The sequence below is a fragment of the Neolamprologus multifasciatus genome, chromosome 1 (assembly GCF_963576455.1).
Source record: "Neolamprologus multifasciatus chromosome 1, fNeoMul1.2, whole genome shotgun sequence".
Taxonomy (NCBI): Eukaryota; Metazoa; Chordata; class Actinopteri; order Cichliformes; family Cichlidae; genus Neolamprologus; species Neolamprologus multifasciatus.
The window spans coordinates 13,624,428-13,648,644 of record NC_140439.1 but is presented as its reverse complement, the minus strand read 5'-3'; the positions used below and the strand labels follow the sequence as shown (position 1 = coordinate 13,648,644).

The 24,217-nt window shown below is 43.1% G+C and overlaps 1 protein-coding gene across 3 annotated transcripts; it reads left to right on the top strand.

Annotated features, from left to right (window-relative positions):
• Window positions 1-5,706: 5,706 nt before the first annotated feature.
• Window positions 5,707-24,045, top strand: fn1b (fibronectin 1b). Of its 3 annotated transcripts, XM_085158833.1 has the most exons (46): window positions 5,707-6,059; window positions 6,272-6,397; window positions 6,624-6,755; window positions 6,998-7,129; window positions 7,463-7,600; window positions 7,684-7,830; window positions 7,930-8,097; window positions 8,257-8,439; window positions 8,578-8,754; window positions 9,142-9,297; window positions 9,415-9,543; window positions 9,679-9,822; window positions 10,991-11,112; window positions 11,855-12,023; window positions 12,113-12,289; window positions 12,390-12,518; window positions 12,609-12,698; window positions 12,788-12,982; window positions 13,802-14,080; window positions 14,189-14,452; window positions 14,569-14,663; window positions 14,904-15,072; window positions 15,298-15,384; window positions 15,562-15,753; window positions 16,395-16,673; window positions 16,885-17,076; window positions 17,171-17,260; window positions 17,815-18,081; window positions 18,202-18,318; window positions 18,407-18,568; window positions 18,656-18,811; window positions 18,924-19,040; window positions 19,221-19,490; window positions 19,584-19,771; window positions 19,850-19,937; window positions 20,031-20,210; window positions 20,296-20,385; window positions 20,970-21,158; window positions 21,256-21,345; window positions 21,732-22,165; window positions 22,246-22,384; window positions 22,482-22,643; window positions 22,730-22,855; window positions 22,956-23,062; window positions 23,161-23,253; window positions 23,385-24,045. In XM_085158833.1, the coding sequence occupies exons 1-46, from the start codon at window positions 5,918-5,920 to the stop codon at window positions 23,460-23,462; spliced, it is 7,356 nt and encodes a 2,451-aa protein (XP_085014959.1). In that variant the 5' UTR covers window positions 5,707-5,917; the 3' UTR covers window positions 23,463-24,045. The 3 variants fall into 3 exon arrangements, with proteins under 3 accessions (XP_085014959.1, XP_085014965.1, XP_085014974.1); XM_085158839.1 differs by lacking the exon at window positions 6,272-6,397; XM_085158848.1 differs by lacking the exon at window positions 16,395-16,673.
• Window positions 24,046-24,217: the final 172 nt, after the last annotated feature.

Below are 24,217 nucleotides of genomic sequence, written 5' to 3'. Positions count from 1 at the left end.
AACCGCCATCCCTCCTCACCGACCTCTAACATTTGTTCCCATCAGTGCAGCAGCTCTTCGCATCCTGTGCAGAAAATTCTGACTGATTCAGACGTGAGCAATGACGAGGATCATTGAGAATGCTGACAACCTTAAATTATGTTGCTCAACTGTCTTCATCCACTGACTGTCTGCAGCATGAACTTCTGCATAACAACTTTGTTTTCTATGTTTCTTATATTCCTCTAGAAGAGCAGTGCATTCTTCATGTTCAGATTTTCATTGCATTTCTATTCCAGGCAGAGAGCTGAAGGCAAACAGTGGAAGAACAGCCATAAGTGGGTGTGACAGTCAGTCAGTCATGGTTGCTGCTCATCTCCTCCTTCACTCTTCCAGTCTATAAGCCAGACATATTACCCTCCAGCTTCCTCTTTCCAAACACTTTCCATTTTTGTTTCCATCTTTCTCTATCATTTCACACACACCCCTATGTATTTCATCTCTCCAGTTTTTCCATCCAGCTGTGGCCGTTTGGCTCTCTTTCTCCAAACTGGCTGTACGCAGTTTAGTGAAGCCAGGATGGAGAACCCCGCATTACAAACAAGTACTAGAAGGCTGTACATATGTTACCGATTGGCACACCTTAAAACAAATTTGCCTTCCACATTTGGAGGAGGAAACTCCACACAAAACACTTAATTTCGCATTTTATAGCTTTTAGTTTGAGTAGTTTGCCAGAAAATAATTAGATGAGGAAATTAATAATGAAATTAACACCAGCTTTGTCTACTTAACCTAAGGCTACAGAGCAACTAACTGATAAGCTTAGCAACAAATAGTTCACAAGCTGTTGTTTCTACCCTTTGGATTTTGTACATATTTGTCAGAAACCTTCAGGACAGATTTGACCAACTCTGCACTGTGGACCTTTAACAATCACTGCCCCCTTCAATTAATGCAGTAACTCAAGACTTTAGACATGCGGACATGGTCACGACAACCTGGTGAAGTTCAAACTGAGCATTAGAATAGGGGAAAAAGGTGGTTCATGTGACTTTGAAATAGATTTTTGCGCCAGATGGGCTGCTCTGAGTATTTCAGAAACTGGTGATTTGTTGGGACTGTTGTGCAACTATCTCTAGGGTTTAGAGAGAATGGTCTGAAAAAGAGAAAACCAAGTGGCATTTCTCTGGGTGAGAATGGCTTGTTGATGCCAGAGATCAGGGGAGAATGGCCAGACTGCTTAAAGCTAAAAGGAAGGCAACAGTAACTCAAAAATAGCGACTCCTTTAAACTAATGCAGAAGAGCATCTTAGAATGCGTAGCGCATTGAACCTTGAAGCAAATGGGCTTTAGCAGCAGAAGACCACACCAGGTGATACTTGTGTCAGCTAAGATCAGGCAAGCGAGTCCACAATGGCATAAACGACATGAAATACAGATTTATCCTGCTCTGTATCAACAGTTCAGGCTGGTGGTTTAATGGTGTGGGAGATATCTTCTTGGTGCACTTTTGGCCCGTTAGTACCAGCTGAGCATTGTTTAAACACCACAGCCTACCTGAGTATTGTTGCTGACCATGTCTTTCCCTGTTTCAACTACAATGTAACCATCTTCTAAGACCAACGAACACTAACAAATGGTGTTGAACATATTTTAACGAATGCTGACTTAACTTGAGTAAAGCTAAAAAGTATTCCAGTAATTCCAATATTGATCAACTTTCGGTAAATGTGGCTATAAGGACGAAACATATCACTCCAACAATGACTTGGGGCAGATAGTGAACAGTTTTCTACCATGAAAGAGAAACAAATTCCCAGGTCTTCTCACAAACTCTTTGGAATAAAAATACAAGTGAAAAAACTGCAAACACTGTTTAGGAAAGCTCAACATTTTATATTTTACAATATTGTGCAGTGCATACATCAAGGCGTACATACTTGTTTAGGTGATCTAAATCTGTGGGCTTTTTTGACAACTACAGGTTTGTTAGGGTATAATGCAATGAAGATGTCCCACATACCTCCGTCTTGCTTTCAACTGTATTCCTTTGTGTAAGAAAGTGTTGTTTTGATATCAGTGGAAAAAGATGACAGACACTAAATTGAATCAATCATACTTTAGAAAACAGTCGCAGCCGTTCCAGCTTTCAGAGATTATAAGGTATCCAACTGAGCTTTCAAATACAAATCATTCTGGGAACAAAGAAATTGCTGTGAAAACAACCAGCGTGAGGGATGAATCTTTGCTGCAAAATAGATCTTATGTATGGAAAACAGAGACAGTGAGCAAAGAAGAGATGATATAAGCCAGGCAGCCTTCCAGGGGCTTTGACAGAGACAGCTCATAAATCTGACAGAGACATAACAACCCAAGAAATCAAGTCATACCCAAAATGCACCACTCTATGGAGTAAACGTTTCTCTCTTTCAAATATTTATGCCTTCTTTTACACCAGGATCACCCTCCCGAAAATGCATGAGTGCACATTCAGGAAACCTGTTGCACAGCAGTGAATATGGAAGTTGATGTTAACTAACACTTTAAGGCTTGCCGCTTGAAACTCTCTGGTGTTTCGAGTCTCCACGCTTTGGCGCTATTGCACAAGTGGAAAGAATTCAGAGGCTTTTTTCAAACAGGGGAGATTGGTGACTCAGTTGCACTCACTGTGCTTTTGGCTTTTGCTGTTTTTCTTCCTGTTTCCCAAAAAACATATCCTTGCGGTTTAATTCTTCAGTCCTCTGGCATAACTTGTTCCTTGAACCTGAGACAGGAATTATTACAGTCCGCAGTCACGCATACAGTAGCTGCTCTCCTGACCAGACCCATGAGTAACAGCTCATGCAGCGGGACATGTCCTAAACAACACAATGTGCTCTGGTTTACTGTTTCCGCCCACCTTGGAAATGTTATTTCACTTCATTTTTGAGATATTTAATATGAATATATATATTTTATTTCATGTCATGGAAATTAACTATATATATATATATATATATATATATATATATATATACAGTGGGGCAAAAAAGTATTTAGTCAGCCACCGATTGTGCAAGTTCCCCCACTTAAAATGATGACAGAGGTCAGTAATTTGCACCAGAGGTACACTTCAACTGTGAGAGACAGAATGTGAAAAAAAAATCCATGAATTCACATGGTAGGATTTGTAAAGAATTTATTCGTAAATCAGGGTGGAAAATAAGTATTTGGTCACCTCAAACAAGGAAAATCCCTGGCTCTCACAGACCTGTAACGTCTTCTGTAAGAAGCTTTTCTGTCCTCCACTCGTTACCTGCATGAATGGCACCTGTTTGACCTCATCATCTGTATAAAAGACACCTGTCCACAGCCTCAACCAGTCAGACTCCAAACTCCGCCATGGCCAAGACCAAAGAGCTTTCGAAGGACACCAGGAAAAGAATTGTAGACCTGCACCAGATTGGGAAGAGTGAATCTACAATAGGCAAGCAGCTTGGTGTGAAAAAATCAACTGTGGGAGCAATCATCAGAAAATGGAAGACATACAAGACCACTGATAATCTCCCTCGATCTGGGGCTCCACGCAAGATCTCATCCCGTGGGGTCAAAATGATCATGAGAACGGTGAGCAAAGATCCCAGAACCACACGGGGGGACCTGGTGAATGACCTGCAGAGAGCTGGGACCAAAGTAACAAAGGTCACCATCAGTAACACACTACAACGGCAGGGAATCAAATCCCGCAGTGCCAGACGTGTTCCGCTGCTGAAGCCAGTGCATGTCCAGGCCCGTCTGAAGTTTGCCAGAGAGCACATGGATGATACAGCAGAGGATTGGGAGAATGTCATGTGGTCAGATGAAACCAAAGTAGAACTTTTTGGTATAAACTCAACTCGTCGTGTTTGGAGGAAGAAGAATACTGAGTTGCATCCCAAGAACACCATACCTACTGTGAAGCATGGGGGTGGAAACATCATGCTATGGGGCTGTTTTTCTGCCAAGGGGACAGGACGACTGATCCGTGTTAAGGACAGAATGAATGGGGCCAAGTATCGTGAGATTTTGAGCCAAAACCTCCTTCCATCAGTGAGAACTTTGAAGATGAAACGAGGCTGGGTCTTCCAACATGACAATGATCCAAAACACACCGCCCGGGCAACAAAGGAGTGGCTCCGTAAGAAGCATTTGAAAGTCCTGGAGTGGCCTAGCCAGTCTCCAGACCTCAACCCCATAGAAAATCTGTGGCGGGAGTTGAAAGTCCGTGTTGCTCGGCGACAGCCCCAAAACATCACTGCTCTTGAGAAGATCTGCATGGAGGAATGGGCCAAAATACCAGCTACTGTGTGTGCAAACCTGGTAAAGACCTATAGTAAACGTTTGACCTCTGTTATTGCCAACAAAGGTTATGTTACAAAGTATTGAGTTGTATTTTTGTTATTGACCAAATACTTATTTTCCACCCTGATTTACGAATAAATTCTTTACAAATCCTACCATGTGAATTCATGGATTTTTTTTTTCACATTCTGTCTCTCACAGTTGAAGTGTACCTCTGGTGCAAATTACTGACCTCTTTCATCATTTTAAGTGGGGGAACTTGCACAATCGGTGGCTGACTAAATACTTTTTTGCCCCACTGTATGTATGTATATGTATGTATGTGTATATATGTGTGTGTGTGTGTGTGTGTATATATATATATATATATATATATATATATATATATATATATATATATATATATATATATATATATATATATATATATATATATATATATATGTATATGTATGTTAGTGTGTGTGTGTGTGTGTGTGTATAAAATGTAAAAGTGAAGATAAGTGTGTTTTGATTCCCCAGGATCACACCAGATTTGAGGTAATTTGGTAACATTTGGGTTAACATAATTTCATTAGGTAAAAGAAGGTGGTTATAAAACACCACATGTGCATCCAATGATGAATGTACTTCTTAACCTTTAGAAGAACATATTTTTTTTAAAAAAAGAAAAGAAAAATAGCAGTAGGCCTATCCATTTAATCCTTAAAGTATTCTGGTATTTTAAAGTTACTTACTTTTAAGTATTTTCGAAAAGAACCATCAGTTTTAGGAATAAAGATAAGATTAAAACAAAATTACGTAACATTAAAGAAAAAATGATGATTATACCAGATTTTATAGCACGGACAAAAAAATACACGTCTGTGAACTCCGTGAGCAGACATGGTGGAGGCATAAAGTTCCACTTTTTGTTACTTATCGACTCTGTGCCGAGCTGGGTAAAATTCACATACTGCAGTTTTATTTTTATTTTTTTAATTATAATTTAATGTAAAATATGTTCAATCGGTAGTTTAGATCCATAGGTCCCAATAGCTGCACAAATCCAGGTAGGAGAGTGGTGTGGGAATTATAGAAACTATAGCATGAGGCCATTACTGTATAATTCTGGGATTACAGTATAACAAATGTTATGGGCATTTCTTTCTTGTTCTTCTTTTTTTTTTGCGGTTATGTAAGACTCGCACTGAATTGTTGCGCCCCAGCGTGACTTCCCAACCCTACACAGGGCAGCATGTGTGCAGATGAACAGATTACAGAAGCTTATTTATCTTCATTGCTTGATGTTTTTTCTTCAAAATGAGTAGTATAAGTATTGCTCACACTTTTCGGGCGGGTCTTCCAGTCTCCCGTTAAACCCCTCCTCTGCTGCTGTGGCGGTCCTAGTATAAAACCAGCGCGCAGCCCTCCGCTAGGTCTGGCGCACCAGCTGCGATTCGGCCAAGTGAACTGCCGAGAAGGAGCAGCCGAGGTAGCTGAGAATAAGGGGCAGGAACCAGCTCTCTCCAAGCCCTTTAATACTTCACTTGCTTTTTTTTTTATTTTTTGCTATTGCTTTTCCCCCCATCATCTAAGTTTTTTCTGCTTTTCATTGAATTCTCCGTTCCATAAAATGAAGGGTAGCCCGCTCACAGGGTTACTGCTTGCGCTGTGCGTAAGCAGCGCAGTTCACGGCTTGCCAAAGAAGAACAAAAGACAAACTGGCCAGTATCAGGTGTATCCCGAGCTTCATGATACATCGGCTATTAATCCAGGTTGGTACAAGAACTTATTCTTGAATTCAGGGGGCCTGACTGTGTAACTTCATGCATTAGAAAGAGATTTCTAGTGCGTTTTGTGTTAAATGAAAACAACAACAACAAAGAAACACGTGATTTCGATATATTTCTTTCCATGTGAGCCAAAGCAAACAAAAAGTTTAATGTTCATTCTACTGTTAAAATGTTTAATAATATATTATTTGTAGTCGGCTGTGAGGAAAACGGTCGCTCATACAGAGTGAACGAACAGTGGGAGAAACCTTACCTTGGTAGCACATTGGTGTGCACCTGCAGTGGAGCAGCAGGCATCAAGTGTAAAACTAAGCCTGAAGGTTAGTGCGTCTTTGTAGTGCACTATCACTTGTTTCACGACTCTTGTGTTGATCCCGACAAGTGAAAATAATAAAAAAGAAAGAAAAACAAAACACACACACACAAAGCAACGAATACACGGAGAAAGGCACAGATGTTGTGCGTTTTTACGCGCAAGAGAAGACTCCAGAACAGCTTCTCGGTAAGAGCCTCTTTAACTTTGTGCTGTTTGTTTTTTCCTCTCAGTGGAGGAATCCTGTTATGATAAGTACAATGACCGGACATACCAGGTGGGTGAAACCTATGAGAGATTACATGAGAGGATGACTTGGGACTGCACCTGCATTGGTTCCGGCAAGATCAGCTGCACAATAGCGCGTGAGTTCCTAGAATACCAAATACTAACCTCGTTGAAACAGCATAATGTGCTGGAGTGGTATGCCTTAGCATGGTAGTTTTTTCTTCGTCAAAGTGCATGACACACATGGCAATACCTCTGCATGGTTCAGTTTATTCCTGAAATTAAGTTTTAATTATTGAACCAGAATTTGTATATGTGTGCCATCTCGCATATACAAGAGGTCTTTGAAATCAGCAAGTTCACATTTTGTCATTCACAGATCGATGCCACGATGGTGGGAGGTCTTATAAAATCGGGGACACTTGGCAGAGGCCTCATGACACCGGTGCCTACATGTTGGAGTGTGTGTGTCTTGGAAATGGCAAAGGAGAGTGGACATGCAAACCTCTCGGTGAGCAGGGCAGAAAAGAAAATTTCACATATGAACTATGAAAAGCAGACAAATGTAAAATATTGCAAAAGATCAAAGTTTATATATTCATCATACACACAAACATGGATGCACACACACACATTTCCCAGAAGCGTGACTCTTTGATACCACTGCAAATATTTGACACGAGTCCAGTCAAACAAGATAAGCGAGTGAGACAGCATGTCCTCTGATTTGCTCATCTTTCACTCCAGCTATTGATTTTTGTTTGGTTTATGTCTAATACAAATTGCCCAGTGTGATTTAGATTCTGCAGATTCAGTAAATCAAGATTTGTTTATTTTTCTGCAGGGGAAAGGTGCTATGACAATAGCTTAGCTGCCACGTATGCTGTAGGAGACACCTGGGAGAAGCCATACCAAGGCTGGATGATGCTGGATTGCACCTGTATGGGCGAGGGGAATGGACGCATCACATGCACCTCAAGAAGTAAGCAGAATCCAAACATACACAAGCACAAATGCAAGCTTTTCTTCAGGGGCAGCTACTAACCACTGTTGTACACCAACCAGACCGCTGCAATGACCAGGACACAAGGAGGTCCTACCGTATTGGAGACACATGGACGAGGACTGACACAAGCGGACATCGCCTGCAGTGTGTGTGCCTAGGAAACGGCAGAGGTGAATCAAAGTGTGAAAGACACAGCTCAGGAAGAGGTGAGACTTGAAAATCAGAAACCAGTGCTCAACAAGAGCTCTGAGCTTGTCGCTGTTAACAGACCTGACGTTGGTTGTTTTTTTAAAATTTGTTTACAGCCAGAGTCGTGTTGACCCCAGTCCGGCAGCTTGAGCTTCCCGCTGAGAGAACCTGTCGCACCGACTCTGGAGCCTACTACTACGATGGACAGCGCTGGATCAAAAACCAGGGCAGCAAACAGATGCTCTGTACCTGTTTGGGCAATGGAGTCAGCTGTCAAGAATGGGGTGTGTACCAGAAGCAAATAAAATTGGGTATTTTAATACAGAAGTCTTGAGGCTGGCTCAAGTGGCTCTTGGAGTCAATCCCAAGAAATTGCAGCTCTGCATGTTGCTCTTTTCTTGGTATACTGAAGTCATTTTTCCCACCCACCCCTTTTCACACAGAGGCCAGGAACCAGGTGTACGGTGGGAACTCTGATGGCCAACCCTGTGTATTCCCCTTTGTCTTCATGGGGAAGACCTACTACTCTTGCACCTCAGATGGACGTTCAGATGGGCAGCTGTGGTGCTCTACAACCTCAGACTATCAGAGAGACCAGCAGTACTCTTTCTGCACTGAAAAGAATGGTGAGACTCAGGAACATAGATGTAAACTGCAACTTTGCCAAAGTTTTGCCACTCACATAATAAAGATTGTATGAATAATTGTGTGGTTAGAGCCAGATAAGCATGCATTAACTTGTATGTGTACTTTCTTGAATCCAGCAATTGTGACAACACGGGGTGGGAACTCCAACGGTGCCCTGTGCCACTTCCCCTTCCTCTACAGCGGTCGCAACTACACCGATTGCACCACTGATGGGCGCCGTGACAACATGAGATGGTGTGGCACCACCTACGACTATGATTCAGAACAGCGTTTTGGATTCTGTCCCATGGCTGGTGAGTGTGTTTGCTGTTTTTCTCATTTGAAGGTACTGAACTGGTATATTGTTATATAACACAGTTGGGCATTTAAATACTTTTGCCATTTTTGTTCCGATTGCACAAAATGCTTTTTGTCTTCTTCTCATCAAGTCGTTTCTCACAGACTATAATGACGATTTGGTTGCAAGGTTCACTTGTAGACAATTGAGGAGTAAATAATTGGCACTTAAAGAGGTCATGGGAGAGTGATGATGCTATTAAGGCTGTTACGTAACAGTAACATACAAATTCTGGGTTGAAGTGGACCAAGAAAAACTCTGTGTCTGGACATACGCAGCACCATGTGAATGTATACATGTACCAACACACTGATAGCTTTTTTATGTTTCCTTCTTTAATTAGCTCATGAAGAGGTATGCACCACCAGTGATGGAGTGATGCGCCGTGTGGGCGACAAGTGGGACAAACGCCATGACGTCTTGGGTCACATGATGCAGTGCACATGCCTGGGAAACGGCCGTGGGGAGTGGAACTGTGTTGCTTACTCACAGCTTTTAGGTCAGAGGGCTAAATCTAACAAAACCTTTTATATTTTGTCTTCAAATACTTTGCGAATAATGTGAAACTTTAAATAAAAGGTGAATTCACCTTCCTGTCTTTTCTCTGTGCATCCAGATCAGTGTATAGTTGATGGTTTGACCTATGAAGTAAACCAGGAATTCACCAAGCGCCACGACCAAGGCTACATGATGAACTGCACCTGCTTTGGACAAGGACGTGGATACTGGAAGTGTGACGCTATTGGTACGTTCACGGCTCATTACTGATTGGCTTTTTGGGGATTAAATACTGAGAACTGCTGCAGCTTCAGAAAAACAACCCCGCAGTCGTCTGTCCCATCTGCTCAACTCTTTTGTCTCCTTGTGTTTTCTGCAATAGATCAGTGTCAAGAACCACAAACCAGGACGTTCTATCAGATCGGCGAGACATGGGACAAAGCCATCCATGGCATCTACTACCGCTGTTATTGTTATGGAAATGGGATTGGTGAAATGAGATGCGAGCCCCAGCAGACCTACCAAGGTAAAAATGCACAGCTCTGTTTTAAAAGTCCACATGTTCTGAGTCATAGAGAGTACATGAAAGATGGGCGTAGCTACTCTCGCCCTCTGATTTTTTGGACTGCCATTCTGAATGCTTAGTTTTGGCATTTTAGCTGTTCCACCGTGGCCAGATTGACTTATTCAAAATAGTTTCTTCAGCATCTAAGGGACTTCTGTGGTCGAAAATGTGCCAGAATGTAAACAAACAGGTTGAAAATTTAGCCTGAAAAACAGCCTAAACCTAAAGCTTTTCTCATTTGTAACCATCGGTCTGAAGCTCAGTGAATCTTAACAATCTGCATCACTTCAAGGTACCATTGTACAAAGTATTTATGGTGAGAGGTGTATTCCAATTTTTTTCACAATTTCTCTCAAATAGTCCTTTCTTTTAGCTTTTCCACCGACCTATATGGATTTTGGTGCTCAGTTCATGTTTGCTGTACTAAACCAACTCCCATTCATTATTGACTTCCTCCCACTTACTCCTAACCTTGCCAGACAGGTGGAGGGAAGCGGGGGTTTGTGGGTTTCTTTTTTTTTTGCGTAACTTTAAAGTCTGCCAAATGTTGAAATTTTGGCAAGCTGGAGTTACCCTGTCTGTCTGATGCTGAATGATGTTTTGTTGACTTGCTAAGCTGGAACAAGGTGAATTGCTGAACAAGGGAGAGGGGCTTAGAAGGCAGTCACTTCCTGCCTTTGTTTAGTTGTTTACTGGGGGAATTTGTACTGCATTGTGAGCCTTGAATCAAACAAAACTGACCTTGCTAAATGAATCTCACGCAATCAGAAAGTCCTATCTATCTATCTATCTATCTATCTATCTATCTATCTGTCTGTCTGTCTGTCTGTCTGTCTGACTGTGTTCTCTAGGGAACAGAGATGAGATAAACCATGATGAATATAGTATGCAGACGTTATATCTGACTTGAAAATGTCTGTGGGTGTTTGAGCTGGTTTAGCATCGTCTGGTGGTTTGATTCTGTCCCCGAGCAATGACTCCCTCTGACAGAACTCACCAAAAAGTAGCCAACTTTCAACCACACTCCCTACACACAATGCTGTTAAGTTATGTGAAAAAAAAATCTTCTCACTTCTACCCTTTCCTTTACTCCTGATGTCTTCTCCTAAATCTTTTTTTTTCTCCTTAGATGGCCGCAGACCAATCCAGGTGATCATCACAGAGGCTGGGAAACAGTCTGACTCTCGCCCTATTCAGTGGAACGCCCCTTCATCTGTTCAGATCACCCAGTACATCCTGAAATGGAGAGTTGTGAGTCTCACTTTCGCTTCCCTCGGTTACAAATTGCCTCCAGAAATGAAAGCGAGTCGTATTTCTTTGCTCAAAATTGGGCTTTAATTTTGCTGAATAGTAGCATTTAGTAAAGGCGGATACATTTGTGATTGAGGGTGAGTGCCTCTGGTGAAGTCTGAAGGTTGAACAAACAAAGTGATTAGAGGGTAAACTTACTTGCCTTTGCAGTCTGTACACGCAGGTTTTTAGCAGATTCCCAGATAAACATCCAGTGTTGTTGTTTTTTCTCTTTGAAGACCTCAAAGACGTCTCGAGGCAGGTTGAGAGGTTAATGAACTTCAACTGAAGTCAAACTTGCATCCGCTTTATGGGTTTGGACTGTATTTCTTGGACAGCAAAGCCACTCAAAGTCTGAAACCTGCTTGAAAAGTTTATATTTTTCTAACAGTTCAAAGCCAGTTGACATACTCCTAATGGAAGAGCTGACACTGAATGGCTGCCCAGTCTCCAGTATATACAGACCACAGGTTTATTTCCCAGAGCTAATTAATGACTCCCCTGCACACCCTTTTGATTTATTTAGTCATAACTCTGTCTTTGCCCATAGGTGGATTTTACCTCATTATAAAGTAAATATAGATGTTTAAATCTCTATTTTTTCCCTAAGTGCTTTTGAAAAGTTCTTGTTGAGTACCTCTTCTTTATCTTCACAGATTAAAATGTTTAAACTTGTCAACCTCTCATTATCGCTAATCTGCAGAAAAACACCCGTTCTCCCTGGAGAGAGGTCACCATCCCGGGCAACATCAACTCCTACACCATTAGCGGGCTGCGTCCAGGCATCACCTATGAGGGTCAGCTCATCAGCATTCAGAACTATGGACGCCGTGAGGTCACGCGCTTTGATTTCACTACTAACCTTGGCTCCTGTGAGTATGCTTTACAGCTACATGGCTACACCAAAGCAGCACATCTAAAGAAATATTTAAAATAACGCCATGCTCCTTAATTTCAAAAGTGGAGACATATGAGGGAGAGACGACTGCACCTCCACCTGTGTTGGACACCTCCGAGTCTGTGACAGAAATCACCTCAAACAGCTTTGTTGTATCCTGGACATCAGCTGATACAACCCTCTCTGGCTTCAGGGTGGAGTATGAGCTCAGTGAGGAGGGGTCCAAGCCTAAAGTTCTGGGTGAGAGCCTTTGACCATCCCTGAAACCTCCGTAATGCCTCCATATTTCCTGCAGATCAATTCAGTTTTTATTATATTCTGACTTTTGACTGTGTTCCAGATGTTCCTCGCACATCCACCTCTGTCACCATCAGTAATCTCCTGCCTGGACGCAGATACAACGTCAGCGTCTTCGAGGTCCCAAGTCGGGGGCAGCCCAACCTCATCCTCACTACCTCACAGACCACAGGTAGGAGAAGCTCTCTTCTCCACTGTTGTGATGTTACACTCATAGTCACCCAGTGCGTTTGAAAGAATGATCCTCTCATCCTTTGGGCAGCTCCTGACGCACCTACTAGGCATGTTGTCAATGAAGTGGGCGAAACCTCCATCCGAATCAGCTGGTCCAGACCTCAGGCTCCTATTACTGGTAACAAACCATTTATTTTGTATTTGTTTGAGATATAAATCCTTTTTCTTATCCTGGCTGTGTGTATAACTGTATACTTGTGCCTGCAGGCTACCGTGTGGTCTACACACCATCAGTGGAAGGCAGCAGCACAGAGCTGACCCTCCCAGAGTCAGAGACGTCCGTGACCCTGGTTGACCTTCGCCCCGGTCTGCTTTACAACATCAGCATCTACGCCGTGGAAGAGGACCAGGAGAGTGAGCCTGTTTTTGTACAGGTCAACACTGCTGGATCTCCTCCGCAAGGTAGACATAATATGCCTTTTAAACAGAATCAATTCACGAGTTAGCACTGTAAAACCTAATTTTTCTTTTTGTGAAAGATTTGAACAATATGCTGTTCTTTAGATTGCTCAGGATTCTTTTTAGGTGATTCTTAGCCTTTCGGCTGTCTGTGAAGGCTGAACAGATTCAGTTTATACTTGCAGCTGGAGATTCCTTATAGGGACTTAGAAAGGGCTTTTCACTGCTCAGTTAAGAGGGCTTGTCAAAACATGGCTTTGTCAAAATGTGCTTTTATGGTTATAGCCATACCATTGTAATATTTCTCTTCCTGTCTCCTTAAATATTATGGACCTCAGATGACTTCTTTTAAATCAGACTTGGCCGCAAAACAGTGACCTCTTTAAACTTAGTTTAAAACACTTAAAAAGGCAAGGATGGATTCATAAATCATTCATAAATCATTCATAAATCATTCATAAATCATTCTAATATCTTTGAGAATATTTTTAAATGGATTTCCATTTTAGACTCTAAGCTAACAGCATCTATTTTATCTAAGCCAAGCACAATTAAATTAAAGATTTTTAAAAAGCAGCGGTAATATCTGCACCTAATATTGCATATTTAGCTCTGTATACTTATTATATATAACTTAGGTATGAGGTTTTTTTTTTAAAGGTTATGTTTTTACCTATGGGGCCTAATAAATGTAAAATAAATATTAAGTTCTCTGTCTCTCTGTCTCCAAACGTAGACAATGACATAGTAAAAAAACTCCTAAGGAGACTCTAAGGTTTGACTGTGACCCTTGTTAGTCAACTAGCACTCTCCTCTCCACAGAGGTGGTCCAAGCCCCCACAGACCTGCAGTTCTACGAGGTTTCGGATACGAGGGTCACCATCACCTGGACCGGTCCACCCAATGAGGTGTCAGGTTACAGAGTCACTTTCTCCCCCGTTGGGTCTGATGGCACTGACGTAAGGCCCCTGGGGCTGCCTGTCTCCACCAGTGCATACTCTGAGATCACCCACTTGCAGCCAGGCACGCTTTACCGCTTCTACGTCTATGCCATCAGCGGCGGAGTGGAGAGTGAGCCTCTTGTAGGAGAAAAGGCTACTAGTAAGTGCCACTTTGGAAAAAAGCCCAAACACATAAACGCAGGGATTTTATCCAAAACACAACAGATCTTTTTTGCCTCACATGTGTTATGCTTTCTGCCTCCTCCAGAACCTGATGCACCCACCGATGTACGCTTCACTGAGATCGGCCCTGACAACGCACTGATTGTCTGGGAGGCTCCTCGTGCCATTGTCAGTGGTTTCCGCCTTTACCTGAGCATCGAAGGCTCAAGTCCCATTGAAAAGAGGATCCCAGGCAGGGTTACCCAGTACCTACTGAGGAATCTACGTCCAGATACGGAGTACACTGCCACCCTTTACTCTGATCTCGAAAATGAGCTCAGCGAGGGCGTCACCACATACTTTACTACCGGTCGGTATTTGGAGAAACCGAACACAAGTAAAGACGGGAATAAATTGCTCCAATCTTTTTAAAATATTGTCCCCCCCCCCCCCCCCCCCCTCCCCACCTTCTTCCCTTTCTTACAGCTCCCCAGATGGGAAATGCGCCCACTTTCAGTACTGAGGTTACCGACACCTCGATCATCGTCACCTGGATACCTGTCCGCAGGTTCAGCTACAAGGTTAGCTCATTACATTAAAGGAATCACTGGAGCTGTTCACTAACTACTTATCTCCAAGCAGTGTCCAAGCACATTTAGAAACTAGCTGGTGAACATAGCGGAACCGTAAAGAGCCAAAGAGCCTAATATTTATCCTCTGGAGTGGGCAGAGTTTAGGCCATTGCTAATTGTTTCTAATTGTTAATTTTTTTCTTTTAAGCGTATTCTCCAGTTTTTCTCATGTCCGTTTTATTTCCCCAGCTGTCTGTGCTGCCCAGTGAGGAAGGCGAGTCTCCCAGAGAAGAAACCTCTTCCTCTGGACGTGTTTATGTAGATGGTCTGACTCCAGGAACTCAGTACACCTACAGCGTTCAGCCCATCTACAATGGACAGAACCGCGGAAATCCCATCACCCGCAATGTTGTCACTTGTGCGTATCTGTTTTAATTTCACAAATAAAAAGCCAGGCACTGTGGTGACTGCTGAACAAAACCAACTGTAAAACCAGTTGTGTGACCGATCGTCCGGTTGATTTGATGCTGCTCTGAGCTGACAGAGTGCCGTTAAAACCATTTGGCGTGATTTTGTGCCAGACATTTTTTGCTGCGTTGAAGATTTTTTTCAATGCGTCATGGTCTGCTGTTTCTTGTTGCAGCTCTATCTCCTCCCACTGACCTCAGACTTGAGTCCAACCCGAACACAGGAGTTCTCACAGCCTACTGGGTAGCCTCCAAAACACCAGGTAAATATTGACTTTGCTCCCCACGCACTGACAGCCCATTGGATCACAGAAGGTCTCTAGACCTTGGCCTTCAAATAGTTTTTTTTCTTTTCACCAGAACAAAAAGCTGTTCCTGGTATTTCACTTTGATTTCTAATATTAATTCATGAATTTGTTATATTTTCCATCTCTCTGCAGGTATTACAAGCTACCGAGTGACAAGCAGACCAACCAATGGCCAGAGAGGATACTCGCTTGAAGAGATTGTTGCAGTTGATCAGACCTCAGTTGTTCTAGAGCACTTGACTCTGGGTATGGAGTACAACATCAGCGTGTTCGCTACCAAGGGCAATGTGGAAAGCAGTCCAGTGTCCACTATTGTCACAACAGGTAAGAGCCAGAGGAAGTCATTTACACGTGGTAGAAAGCCACAAAGACTAGTGTGTCTGGTTCATCGTGAGGAACAAATGACATAATTTTCCCACTCAATGAAAATGGACCCTGCTACTCCCATCCCCACAGAGCTTGGCCTAGTTTCAGAAGAAACTAAAGCTGCATTAGTTAATTTTTACCCACTAGACAGAAGAATAATGTCATTATGTACAATGTGCTGGAGCTCACTATTTGGCAACCAATTTAAATCTAAATGTCAGTGTTCTTTAAGCTCAGTTGGTTCAAATGTCTAATGCAGCTTTTTTTTATAATCTACTGCTAGCATGATTATTTGCTAACTGACCATTTGCATGGAAATCGTGTTTATCACTTGGTAGGGTGAATATTTTTGGGATTTTTTTGCATGTCCATTAGTAGTATTATTACTGCCTTATATTTACCTTTAATTATAATTTTAATTCTGAATGTTTTCCAATCCAGTTATGTGTAACTGTCTTGCATGGTTACTGTTATACCCAGGTTCTCTGAATGCTTTATCGGGAATCAAATGAATGTTCTTGATATAACCAATGAAATAATTGGGTCTTTTTTGTCTGTCTAAATTTGCTTGCGCTTTGCAACATGCCTAACCCTTTCAGACATCCCTGCTCCAAGTCAAATTGACTTTGTCGACATTACTGACACCACCATTGGGCTACACTGGATCCCTCTGAACAGTACTACCATTATTGGTTACCGGATAGTGGTAGTAGCTTCAGGCCAGAGCTTGCCAATTTTTCAAGATATGGTGGAAGCATCTGCTGGTTATTACACGATTCGTGGTTTGGAGCCTGGTGTGGACTATGACATCAGTATCTTCACTGTTACAGAAGAGGGGGACAGCGAGCCGGCCACACGCACAAAGCAAACGCATGCTGGTGATTTATTCTTTCAGTCCATCACTGGGGAGGGGTTGGGTCTTGATCTGAGGCACCTTTATTCTTTTTTAAGTGTGCCACACTGCAGCAAATATCTGAATTTAATCATTTCTGTGATATTTTCTTTGTGCCACTGGAAGTCCTCCATTATTTTCTTAAACTCATTGCGTTACCAGTGATAGCTATAGCTTATAACCCCTCATTTTTACAGCCATTCCAGCTCCCACCAACCTGCAGTTTGGAGGAGTGGGCCCTGATCACATTAGGGTGACTTGGTCAGTCCCCAGAATTGCCACACCAAACGACATCTCTCGGTTCGTTATCCGTTATCACCCCGTATCCACTGATAATGACATCAAGGAGGTCAATGTTGGAGGAGCTACCAACACCTACTTGCTGCAAAGTAAGAAGACCTCAGAGGCTTGAAAAGGCAAAATGACTTGTGCTTTATACTGCTCCATCTCGAACAATACTAATTGTACCAATCATCTTCACAGACCTGCAGCCCAACACTGACTATCGTATCAGTGTGGTGTGTGTGTATGGTGAACGAGAAAGTAGACCAGCCACAGGGACTCAAAAAACAAGTGAGTATCTACACAGGTGGCCTCACAGAAGAACCAAGGGTGTTGCAAATAAAAGATGGATGTAGCCCCCGAGTCTGAAATGTCCATCATTTTTCTAATGCTGGGCGGGGGGAAACTTAAAAGAAGCATAAGAGTCTATAAAGATCCCAATTCTCACTTCACTGGTATTAGTTTATTATCTCAGTCACTAGTTTCTTGATGTGATGTTCATTAGGGTAAAAAGGGTGTTAAACGAGAGTGTGAATACAGTGTGATTGACAAGATGTATGAGTGCATATTATCCTGCAGAATAAACTATAACAGAATAACTACAATGCTACTATAAATAATATCAACAATAAATATTTTGTCTCTTATTCCAGAGTTACCTAATCTATTTAAAGCTTGCCTGCATTTGGTGACTTTTTGTTTGATTTTTATTAATATCAGTTGATCCATTTCAGATTTTTTACATTAACGTTTGCTTATTTCTACTAGAAAGACTGTATTTGGCATTATCTTTGTATATGTATATGTAAAATGTATCTCAGTTTTTCACTACATTTTTCTTCCAGCGCTGGATTCCCCGACTGGCTTGGACTTCTCCGACATTCGGACAGACTCCTTTACAGTTCACTGGCAAGCTCCACAGGCTAGAATCACGGGCTACCGAATCCGCTATCAGAAGACCAGTGGTGGACATGCCAAGGATGAGAGGCTCCCCCCAACCAGAACCCACTACACTTTGACTGGACTGTCACCTGAAACCGAGTACATGATATATGTGTATGCTGTGAGCAGCAGCCAGGAGAGTCAGCCTCTGACTGGCACACAGGCAACAAGTGAGTCCCACCTATTCTTTTAGTTAGTGGGCGTGATCATTCCTCATCTGTTTTAATGTTTTTTTTCCTCCATAATTATCCTCTGTGATTTTCTCTATTCTGTTATTTAATGTTTTTCAGTCTCTGATTCGCCCACTGACCTAGTGGTAACAAGATCCACCCCAACCACCGTCACCATACGCTGGGATGCTCCCTCTATCTCAGTGAGAAACTACAGGATCACCTATGCAGGAAGAAGTCTGTACATTTTATTTTTGAATTCTTGGTTTCCTCTAACATCAGCCACACAAGTTTAACACTTGGGCCTTCTATACTGTCCTCTCAGGTGGCGAGACTCCTCGGGAGATTAATGTCCCAGGCACTCAAACCACTGCCACCATCACCGAACTGAATCCCGGCACTGAATACACCATCACAGTCTATGCAGTTAGCGGACGAGGCGATAACCCCGCCACCAGTGTCCCCGTCTACATAACACACAGGACTGGTACAGAAATACGGGAAAACTTTTGGAAAAGCAACTTAATGTTGAGTGTTTATGGTAAATCTAAAGCTTTATCCATTGTTCCTTTAGATATCGAGGCCCCTCCTGACATGCGGGTGGCTGATATAAGTGACAATGCCATCACAGTGCGTTGGTCTCCTGCTCGGGGACCAATCAGAGGCTACAGAGTCACAAGTATTCCCAAAAATGGCGTGGGACCCTCCTACTCTGAGGATTTGGCTCCTGGTAAGGCCTGCAAGGAATGCCAGATGCTCACAATCAGATTGCCATGATGATTAAAATTTTCACACACAACACTCATCATCTTATTGGCTCCTTTTCTGCTCTCCTGTTACAGATCAGACCGAGGTGACTTTCACGGGTCTGATGCCCACTGCTGAGTATCTTGTGAGTGTCTATGCCCTGGGCAATAATGGACAGCCGTCTTCCCCGCTAATAGAAAATGCAGTCACTGGTTAGTCTCACTTAATTCACTTCTCTTTCAGCTCTAACTTTATTTGTCCTGATTCCCTTGCACTATGTTAAAGCTATACTCTGCAGTTTTGCTACAGGAAATTCAGGTAAATTTCCTCCAAAGCCAACAGGAAAAATCTATTTAGCACTGAGGAATCTTTCTGTTCCTCTTTTTCTGCAGCTATGGACCGTCCGAAGGAGCTCACCTTCTCTGACATCGACTCCACCTCCATGCGCATCTCCTGGGACAGCCCAGACGGTGCAGTAACATCATACCGTGTCTTGTACACCAGTGCAGAGGAAGGTGAGAGAGAGCTGCGCCCAGCACCCAGAGGGGACCAGGACAGTGTGGTGCTGAGAAACCTTCGCCCTGGAACAGAGTATACTGTTAAGGTCATCGCCCTCCATGACCGAACACCCAGCTCACCATTGGTGGGAACTCAGGCCACAGGTAGCGCTAAGCAGAAATACACCAAAGCATTTGTCTCCATTTGATATCCCCGTCTTAAAACTTTGGCCTTGACACTGTGTCTTTGTGCTTCAGTAATCCCTGCTCCCACCTACCTGGCGATCTCAGAGGTCAGTCCTTCCTCCTTCACTGTGTCATGGCGAGCTCCAGATGCGCGCCTGACCGGCTACCGTGTAGTCGTGAGCCCCAAGAACATCAACAGCCCTCACAGAGAAATGAACGTTGCTCCGGACACCACTCGTGTTGTGGTGCCAGGGCTCATGGTGAGCAGAGTTCATGTGTGAATCTTTACATGGATCCACAATGGGTCAGTGAGTAAATATGAACTGTGTACTGTGTAGGTGGCAACCACATACCAGGTGCAGGTTTACGCTCTGAAGAACACAGTCACAAGCAGACCAGCGGAGGCAGAAGCCACCACGCTGCAAGGTAACGTGCTGTGCCATAAATGGACACATCTGCAGACCTCACTCGTGGTGTAACTGATCTTTTTAAGTTTGCTTCTGTTTCCCCTCAATGCAGCTTTGAGTGCTCCTCGCCGCGTGCGTGTCATGAAAGTAATGGATAGTTCTTTCACACTGACCTGGCGTTCCAAGCTGGAACCTTTCACTGGTTTCCTTATTGAAGCCATTCCCCAGAGTGGATCGTATCCCACCATCACCAAGACCATCCCAAGTGAAGCTTACACCTACACCCTCACTGGTATGCCACAGTTTAACGCATTTAAGGTCTTAAAGAGAGATTTTGGAGCTTCAGTCTTGCTTTAAAGTGTGTTTTTGTGTTGCAGGTTTGCGGCCCAACACTATTTACAATGTTAACATGTACACTCTGAGTGGGAACACAAGGAGCGACCCATTCACTCTCAGAATTCAAACAGGTAATGCAAAAATCCAGGTTTAAAAACGGCTTCTTTTTTACAAATATTAATTTCAGTGTAATATTCTGGTTTTTGATTTCTGTCATTACATAATGTTACAGTACACTGATCTGCATAGTACACATCGCAGTTCCTTAAGTTATGTAATTCAAGAGACAACTGCAACTAGAAGAGGCAGAAGCATGCAAGGTTTCCTGACCTGTTTGGGGCTAGCAGCTTGAGGTTACCTAAATCTCTGGCAGTTTTGCACTTTTAATCTGATTGTGTACATCAGTTTTTCAAAGATTAAAAAAATCACACTCGTGATGTAGAGGTCACAAAAATGTCCAAAATAATATAAAAAAAAAATCACAAAAATATCAGATATGATACTTCTGGCATTACAGCGTTAAAGTGAGAAATAATTTGTAATTTTACAGCCAAAGTTACAAAATAAATCCAGGCTGCTTGTATGAACTTACGCTGATAAAGGGTTAAGTCACAACAAATGCAGCTTCAGCCTCACACAGGTCACATCCTAGTTTGCACACACAGAGAAAAAAAATAGCATTCGGGCAGTTTAACAGCTGTATTTGTCCTTACAGCTGCCCCGCTGGTCCAGGCGCCCACCAACCTGCAGTTTACATCCGTCACCCCCTACTCCATCTCCTTCACCTGGCAGCCACCTCCCACGCAAATCACAGGATACTATGTCACCTATGAAGAGTCGGGAGGAAGACCACAGGAGCTTTTCCCAAGACCCCACGCTGGCCAAAACTACGCCACCATCAGTGGTACGTACTTTTATTTGACTTTTAAAGCATCACACAGGATTATCCTGACACACCAATTACGCACGGAAAAACAACACTTTTCCTTTTCTTTGCTCAGATCTAAGACCAGACACGGAGTACATCATCAAGATCATCGCCATCCAAAACACGCAGAGAAGCACACCTCTGGTGGGCAGGAGCAGGACTCGTGAGTACTATTACTGATACTTTTTTCTCTGTATGGTGATAAATGTGAAGTAAAAAGGATCCATTCAGAGTTCGAGTCAGTTACTGGTAAGATTAAGGGGGGGGAACGGCAGCTTTCATCTGCTCAGCTGGAGCTGTATGAAGCTTTAGATCAAGTGTGTTTCCAAAATCTAAAACGATAATACCCACTTTGTTATTTTGAATGTCCTCGCAAGTGTCATTCAAAATATTTCAGTGTGTTTGTAATAGTGCATTATGACACACTTTGCAGTGAGTTGCATTGCTGCGTATCCGTCATCCCTTTTGGCTGAGATGTGTTAGAGCTGCTCTGCTTTTACTCCCCCTCGTCTAACCTGCTCGCTTCCGTAACCTCGTCTCTCCTGCCAGCTCAAGACCCCTTGCTTCCTTTGCCTCTGCCCCAGCCTAACCGCCCTGGAAATGGCAGGCTGGATGTGCCTGAATCTCTGGACAACAACGTCCAGTTAGTGGGCACCAATAACCATGGGTTTGGTGATCAGAGCCAGCATGTGGAGTACACAGAGTACAACAACAATGGAGACAACGGATATAATCGGAATCCACTTTCTCCCTATGGCCAAGTTCGTGAGCCCCTGGTGTTTGTGCCCCTTCCTGATGCAGAAGGCCGCAGAAAGCCCATTGTGAAGCTAAACATGCCCATTGGACCCATACTCTTTAACGAGACAAGTGTGCCGCTGGAGGCCCAAACTCAGACCACCGTCTCCTGGAAGCCTTACAGGCAGAGCAACGCCTACCTGGTGTCCTGTCATCCCATCACACAGCTAAATGAGAAGATGTTCCAGGTAAGAGGCCAGTCCATCATTCAATTATTCTCATTATTCCATTTATGAGAATAAGCTATGATTTCTTCCTCTCTACCCAGGTCCGCCTGCCAGGCACAGCCACTACTGCTACCCTGCTAGGACTCACTCCCGGAGCAGACTATAACGTTATTGTGGAGGCACTCCTGGGGGCCCTCAAACACAAGATTCTGGAGCAGACAGTGACTGCTGGAAACACAAGTAAGCTTCCAGCTGTGATGTATCTGAATATATTATTAAAGGAAACTGAATGAAGCCCATCGTGGCTAATTTCCCCCCCACTTTCTTCTTCCTTCAGTTACAGAGGGAGATTCCTCAAATAAAGACACGTGCTATGATGCCTTTACTGCCACCCATCACAACGTCGGTGCTGAATGGGAGCGGATGTCTGAGACAGGCTTCAAGCTGTCGTGCAGGTGTCTGGGCCTGGGCAGCGGCCACTTCAGATGTGATTCATCTAGTAGGTTTTTAGGGTATCTTTCCCCAATACGTGTACATGGATGGAAATTGAATACATTTCACTCGGTTTCTGTATGTTCTTCTCAGAGTGGTGCCACGACAATGGCAACAACTACAGAATTGGAGAGAAATGGGATCGTCGCTCAGAGAACGGGAACTTAATGAGCTGCACTTGTTTAGGAAACGGCAAAGGAGAGTTTAAGTGTGAACCGCGTAAGGCCTCTTTAACATTTTAATTGAAATGTTCTGTGGCTGTTACAAAGTGAATGAGCTGCGTGTCATTTTTAACCCCATTTAATATCTATTCACGCAGATGAGTCCACGTGTTACGATGATGGCAAAACTTACCGGGTGGGCAACCAGTGGCAGAAGGAGTACCTGGGTTCTATTTGCACCTGCACGTGCTTTGGAGGACAACAGGTAAGACACGTGAGCCTTCCTCGTGTTCTCGTTACATCATACGGGATCATCCAGAGATACGGAGGGCGTGGTTAAATGCTTTTTTTTGCCTTTATTAGGGCTGGCGATGCGAGAACTGCAGGAGACCAGGTGGTGACGTCGATGTCGGTCTGCTGCAGCCAATCAGATATGGAGACAACACACTGCGCAAAGTGAGTGAAATGTATTGAAAATCAGGAGCCATAATACAAACTGTAAATATCAGTTTTCAAATTGCAGTAATCTGTTGTGTAACAGTCTGCACGTGTCAAAGTTTATAACTGTGCCACCATTCATCCTCCAGAACATTCACTGCCCCATTGAGTGCCTCCGGCCTGAACTGCTGGCAGATGCACACGTTCCTCACAATCCTCGGGAATGATGAGCTGGTCATCTGACATCTGCTTTGCTCCCTTACCGTCAAGTTGCTGCACTGTCTCACCTTGTAGAAGCCACGCTGTCTGTGATGAAACAAACTAACTGCCTTATCACATTGCTCTGCTGCCCTCATCATTAATCTTCACTTGAGTCTATTCACTGTCGACTTCCAGGCTTCTGAAATTGTGATGTATTAGAAACAGAAACCCCCAACTTTCTAAAGTTATTTAGAACTTGTCCAGTCAGATTTACGCATCTGTGAAATTGGCATTTGTTTCCCATTTACATTTTTTTCCCAATTGTATTCTGACCAAAACCCATAAAGTACGCACTGTGCAGTGTTGCTGAAACGGTCTTCGAAAATGTGCTTCTCTTTTCTGTAGCCCCTCTTCCATTACAGAGGGGTCGCACTGTGTGTGATTGACACATTCTGAAGTTCTGGTAATTTATCCCTTTGATCTCATCGTGTGAATGTGTTGAACAAGGATATGAACCGTTCTATTTTTGTACTTTGTGCCAAAGTGTTTCTACCGATGACAAATAGAAGTCCCTTATTTTAATAAAGCTGGAGAGATTCTTAAACATTACCACGGTGTTTTGCTTTCTTATTAGGGTTGGGGGGTGGGTTAAGGTGCCAACAATAAGCTTACAATGGCAGGAAAAAAATATTTGCCCTCTTCCTGATTTCTTAGTTTTCTGCATATTTGTCACACTTACATTTTCAGGTTTTTCATTATTCATATTTTGCATTTATTCATC

What these genes read in the sequence shown, in the direction of transcription:
- fn1b (XM_085158833.1), top strand. Translation starts at nt 5,918, where the DNA reads ATGAAGGGTAGCCCGCTCACAGGGTTACTGCTTGCGCTGTGCGTAAGC. An exon ending in GTGTAAAACTAAGCCTGAAG is followed by an intron (nt 6,398 to 6,623) that starts GTTAGTGCGTCT and finishes TTTTCCTCTCAG; the next exon opens with TGGAGGAATCCTGTTATGAT. An exon ending in AGAAGCCACCACGCTGCAAG is followed by an intron (nt 19,938 to 20,030) that starts GTAACGTGCTGT and finishes CCCTCAATGCAG; the next exon opens with CTTTGAGTGCTCCTCGCCGC.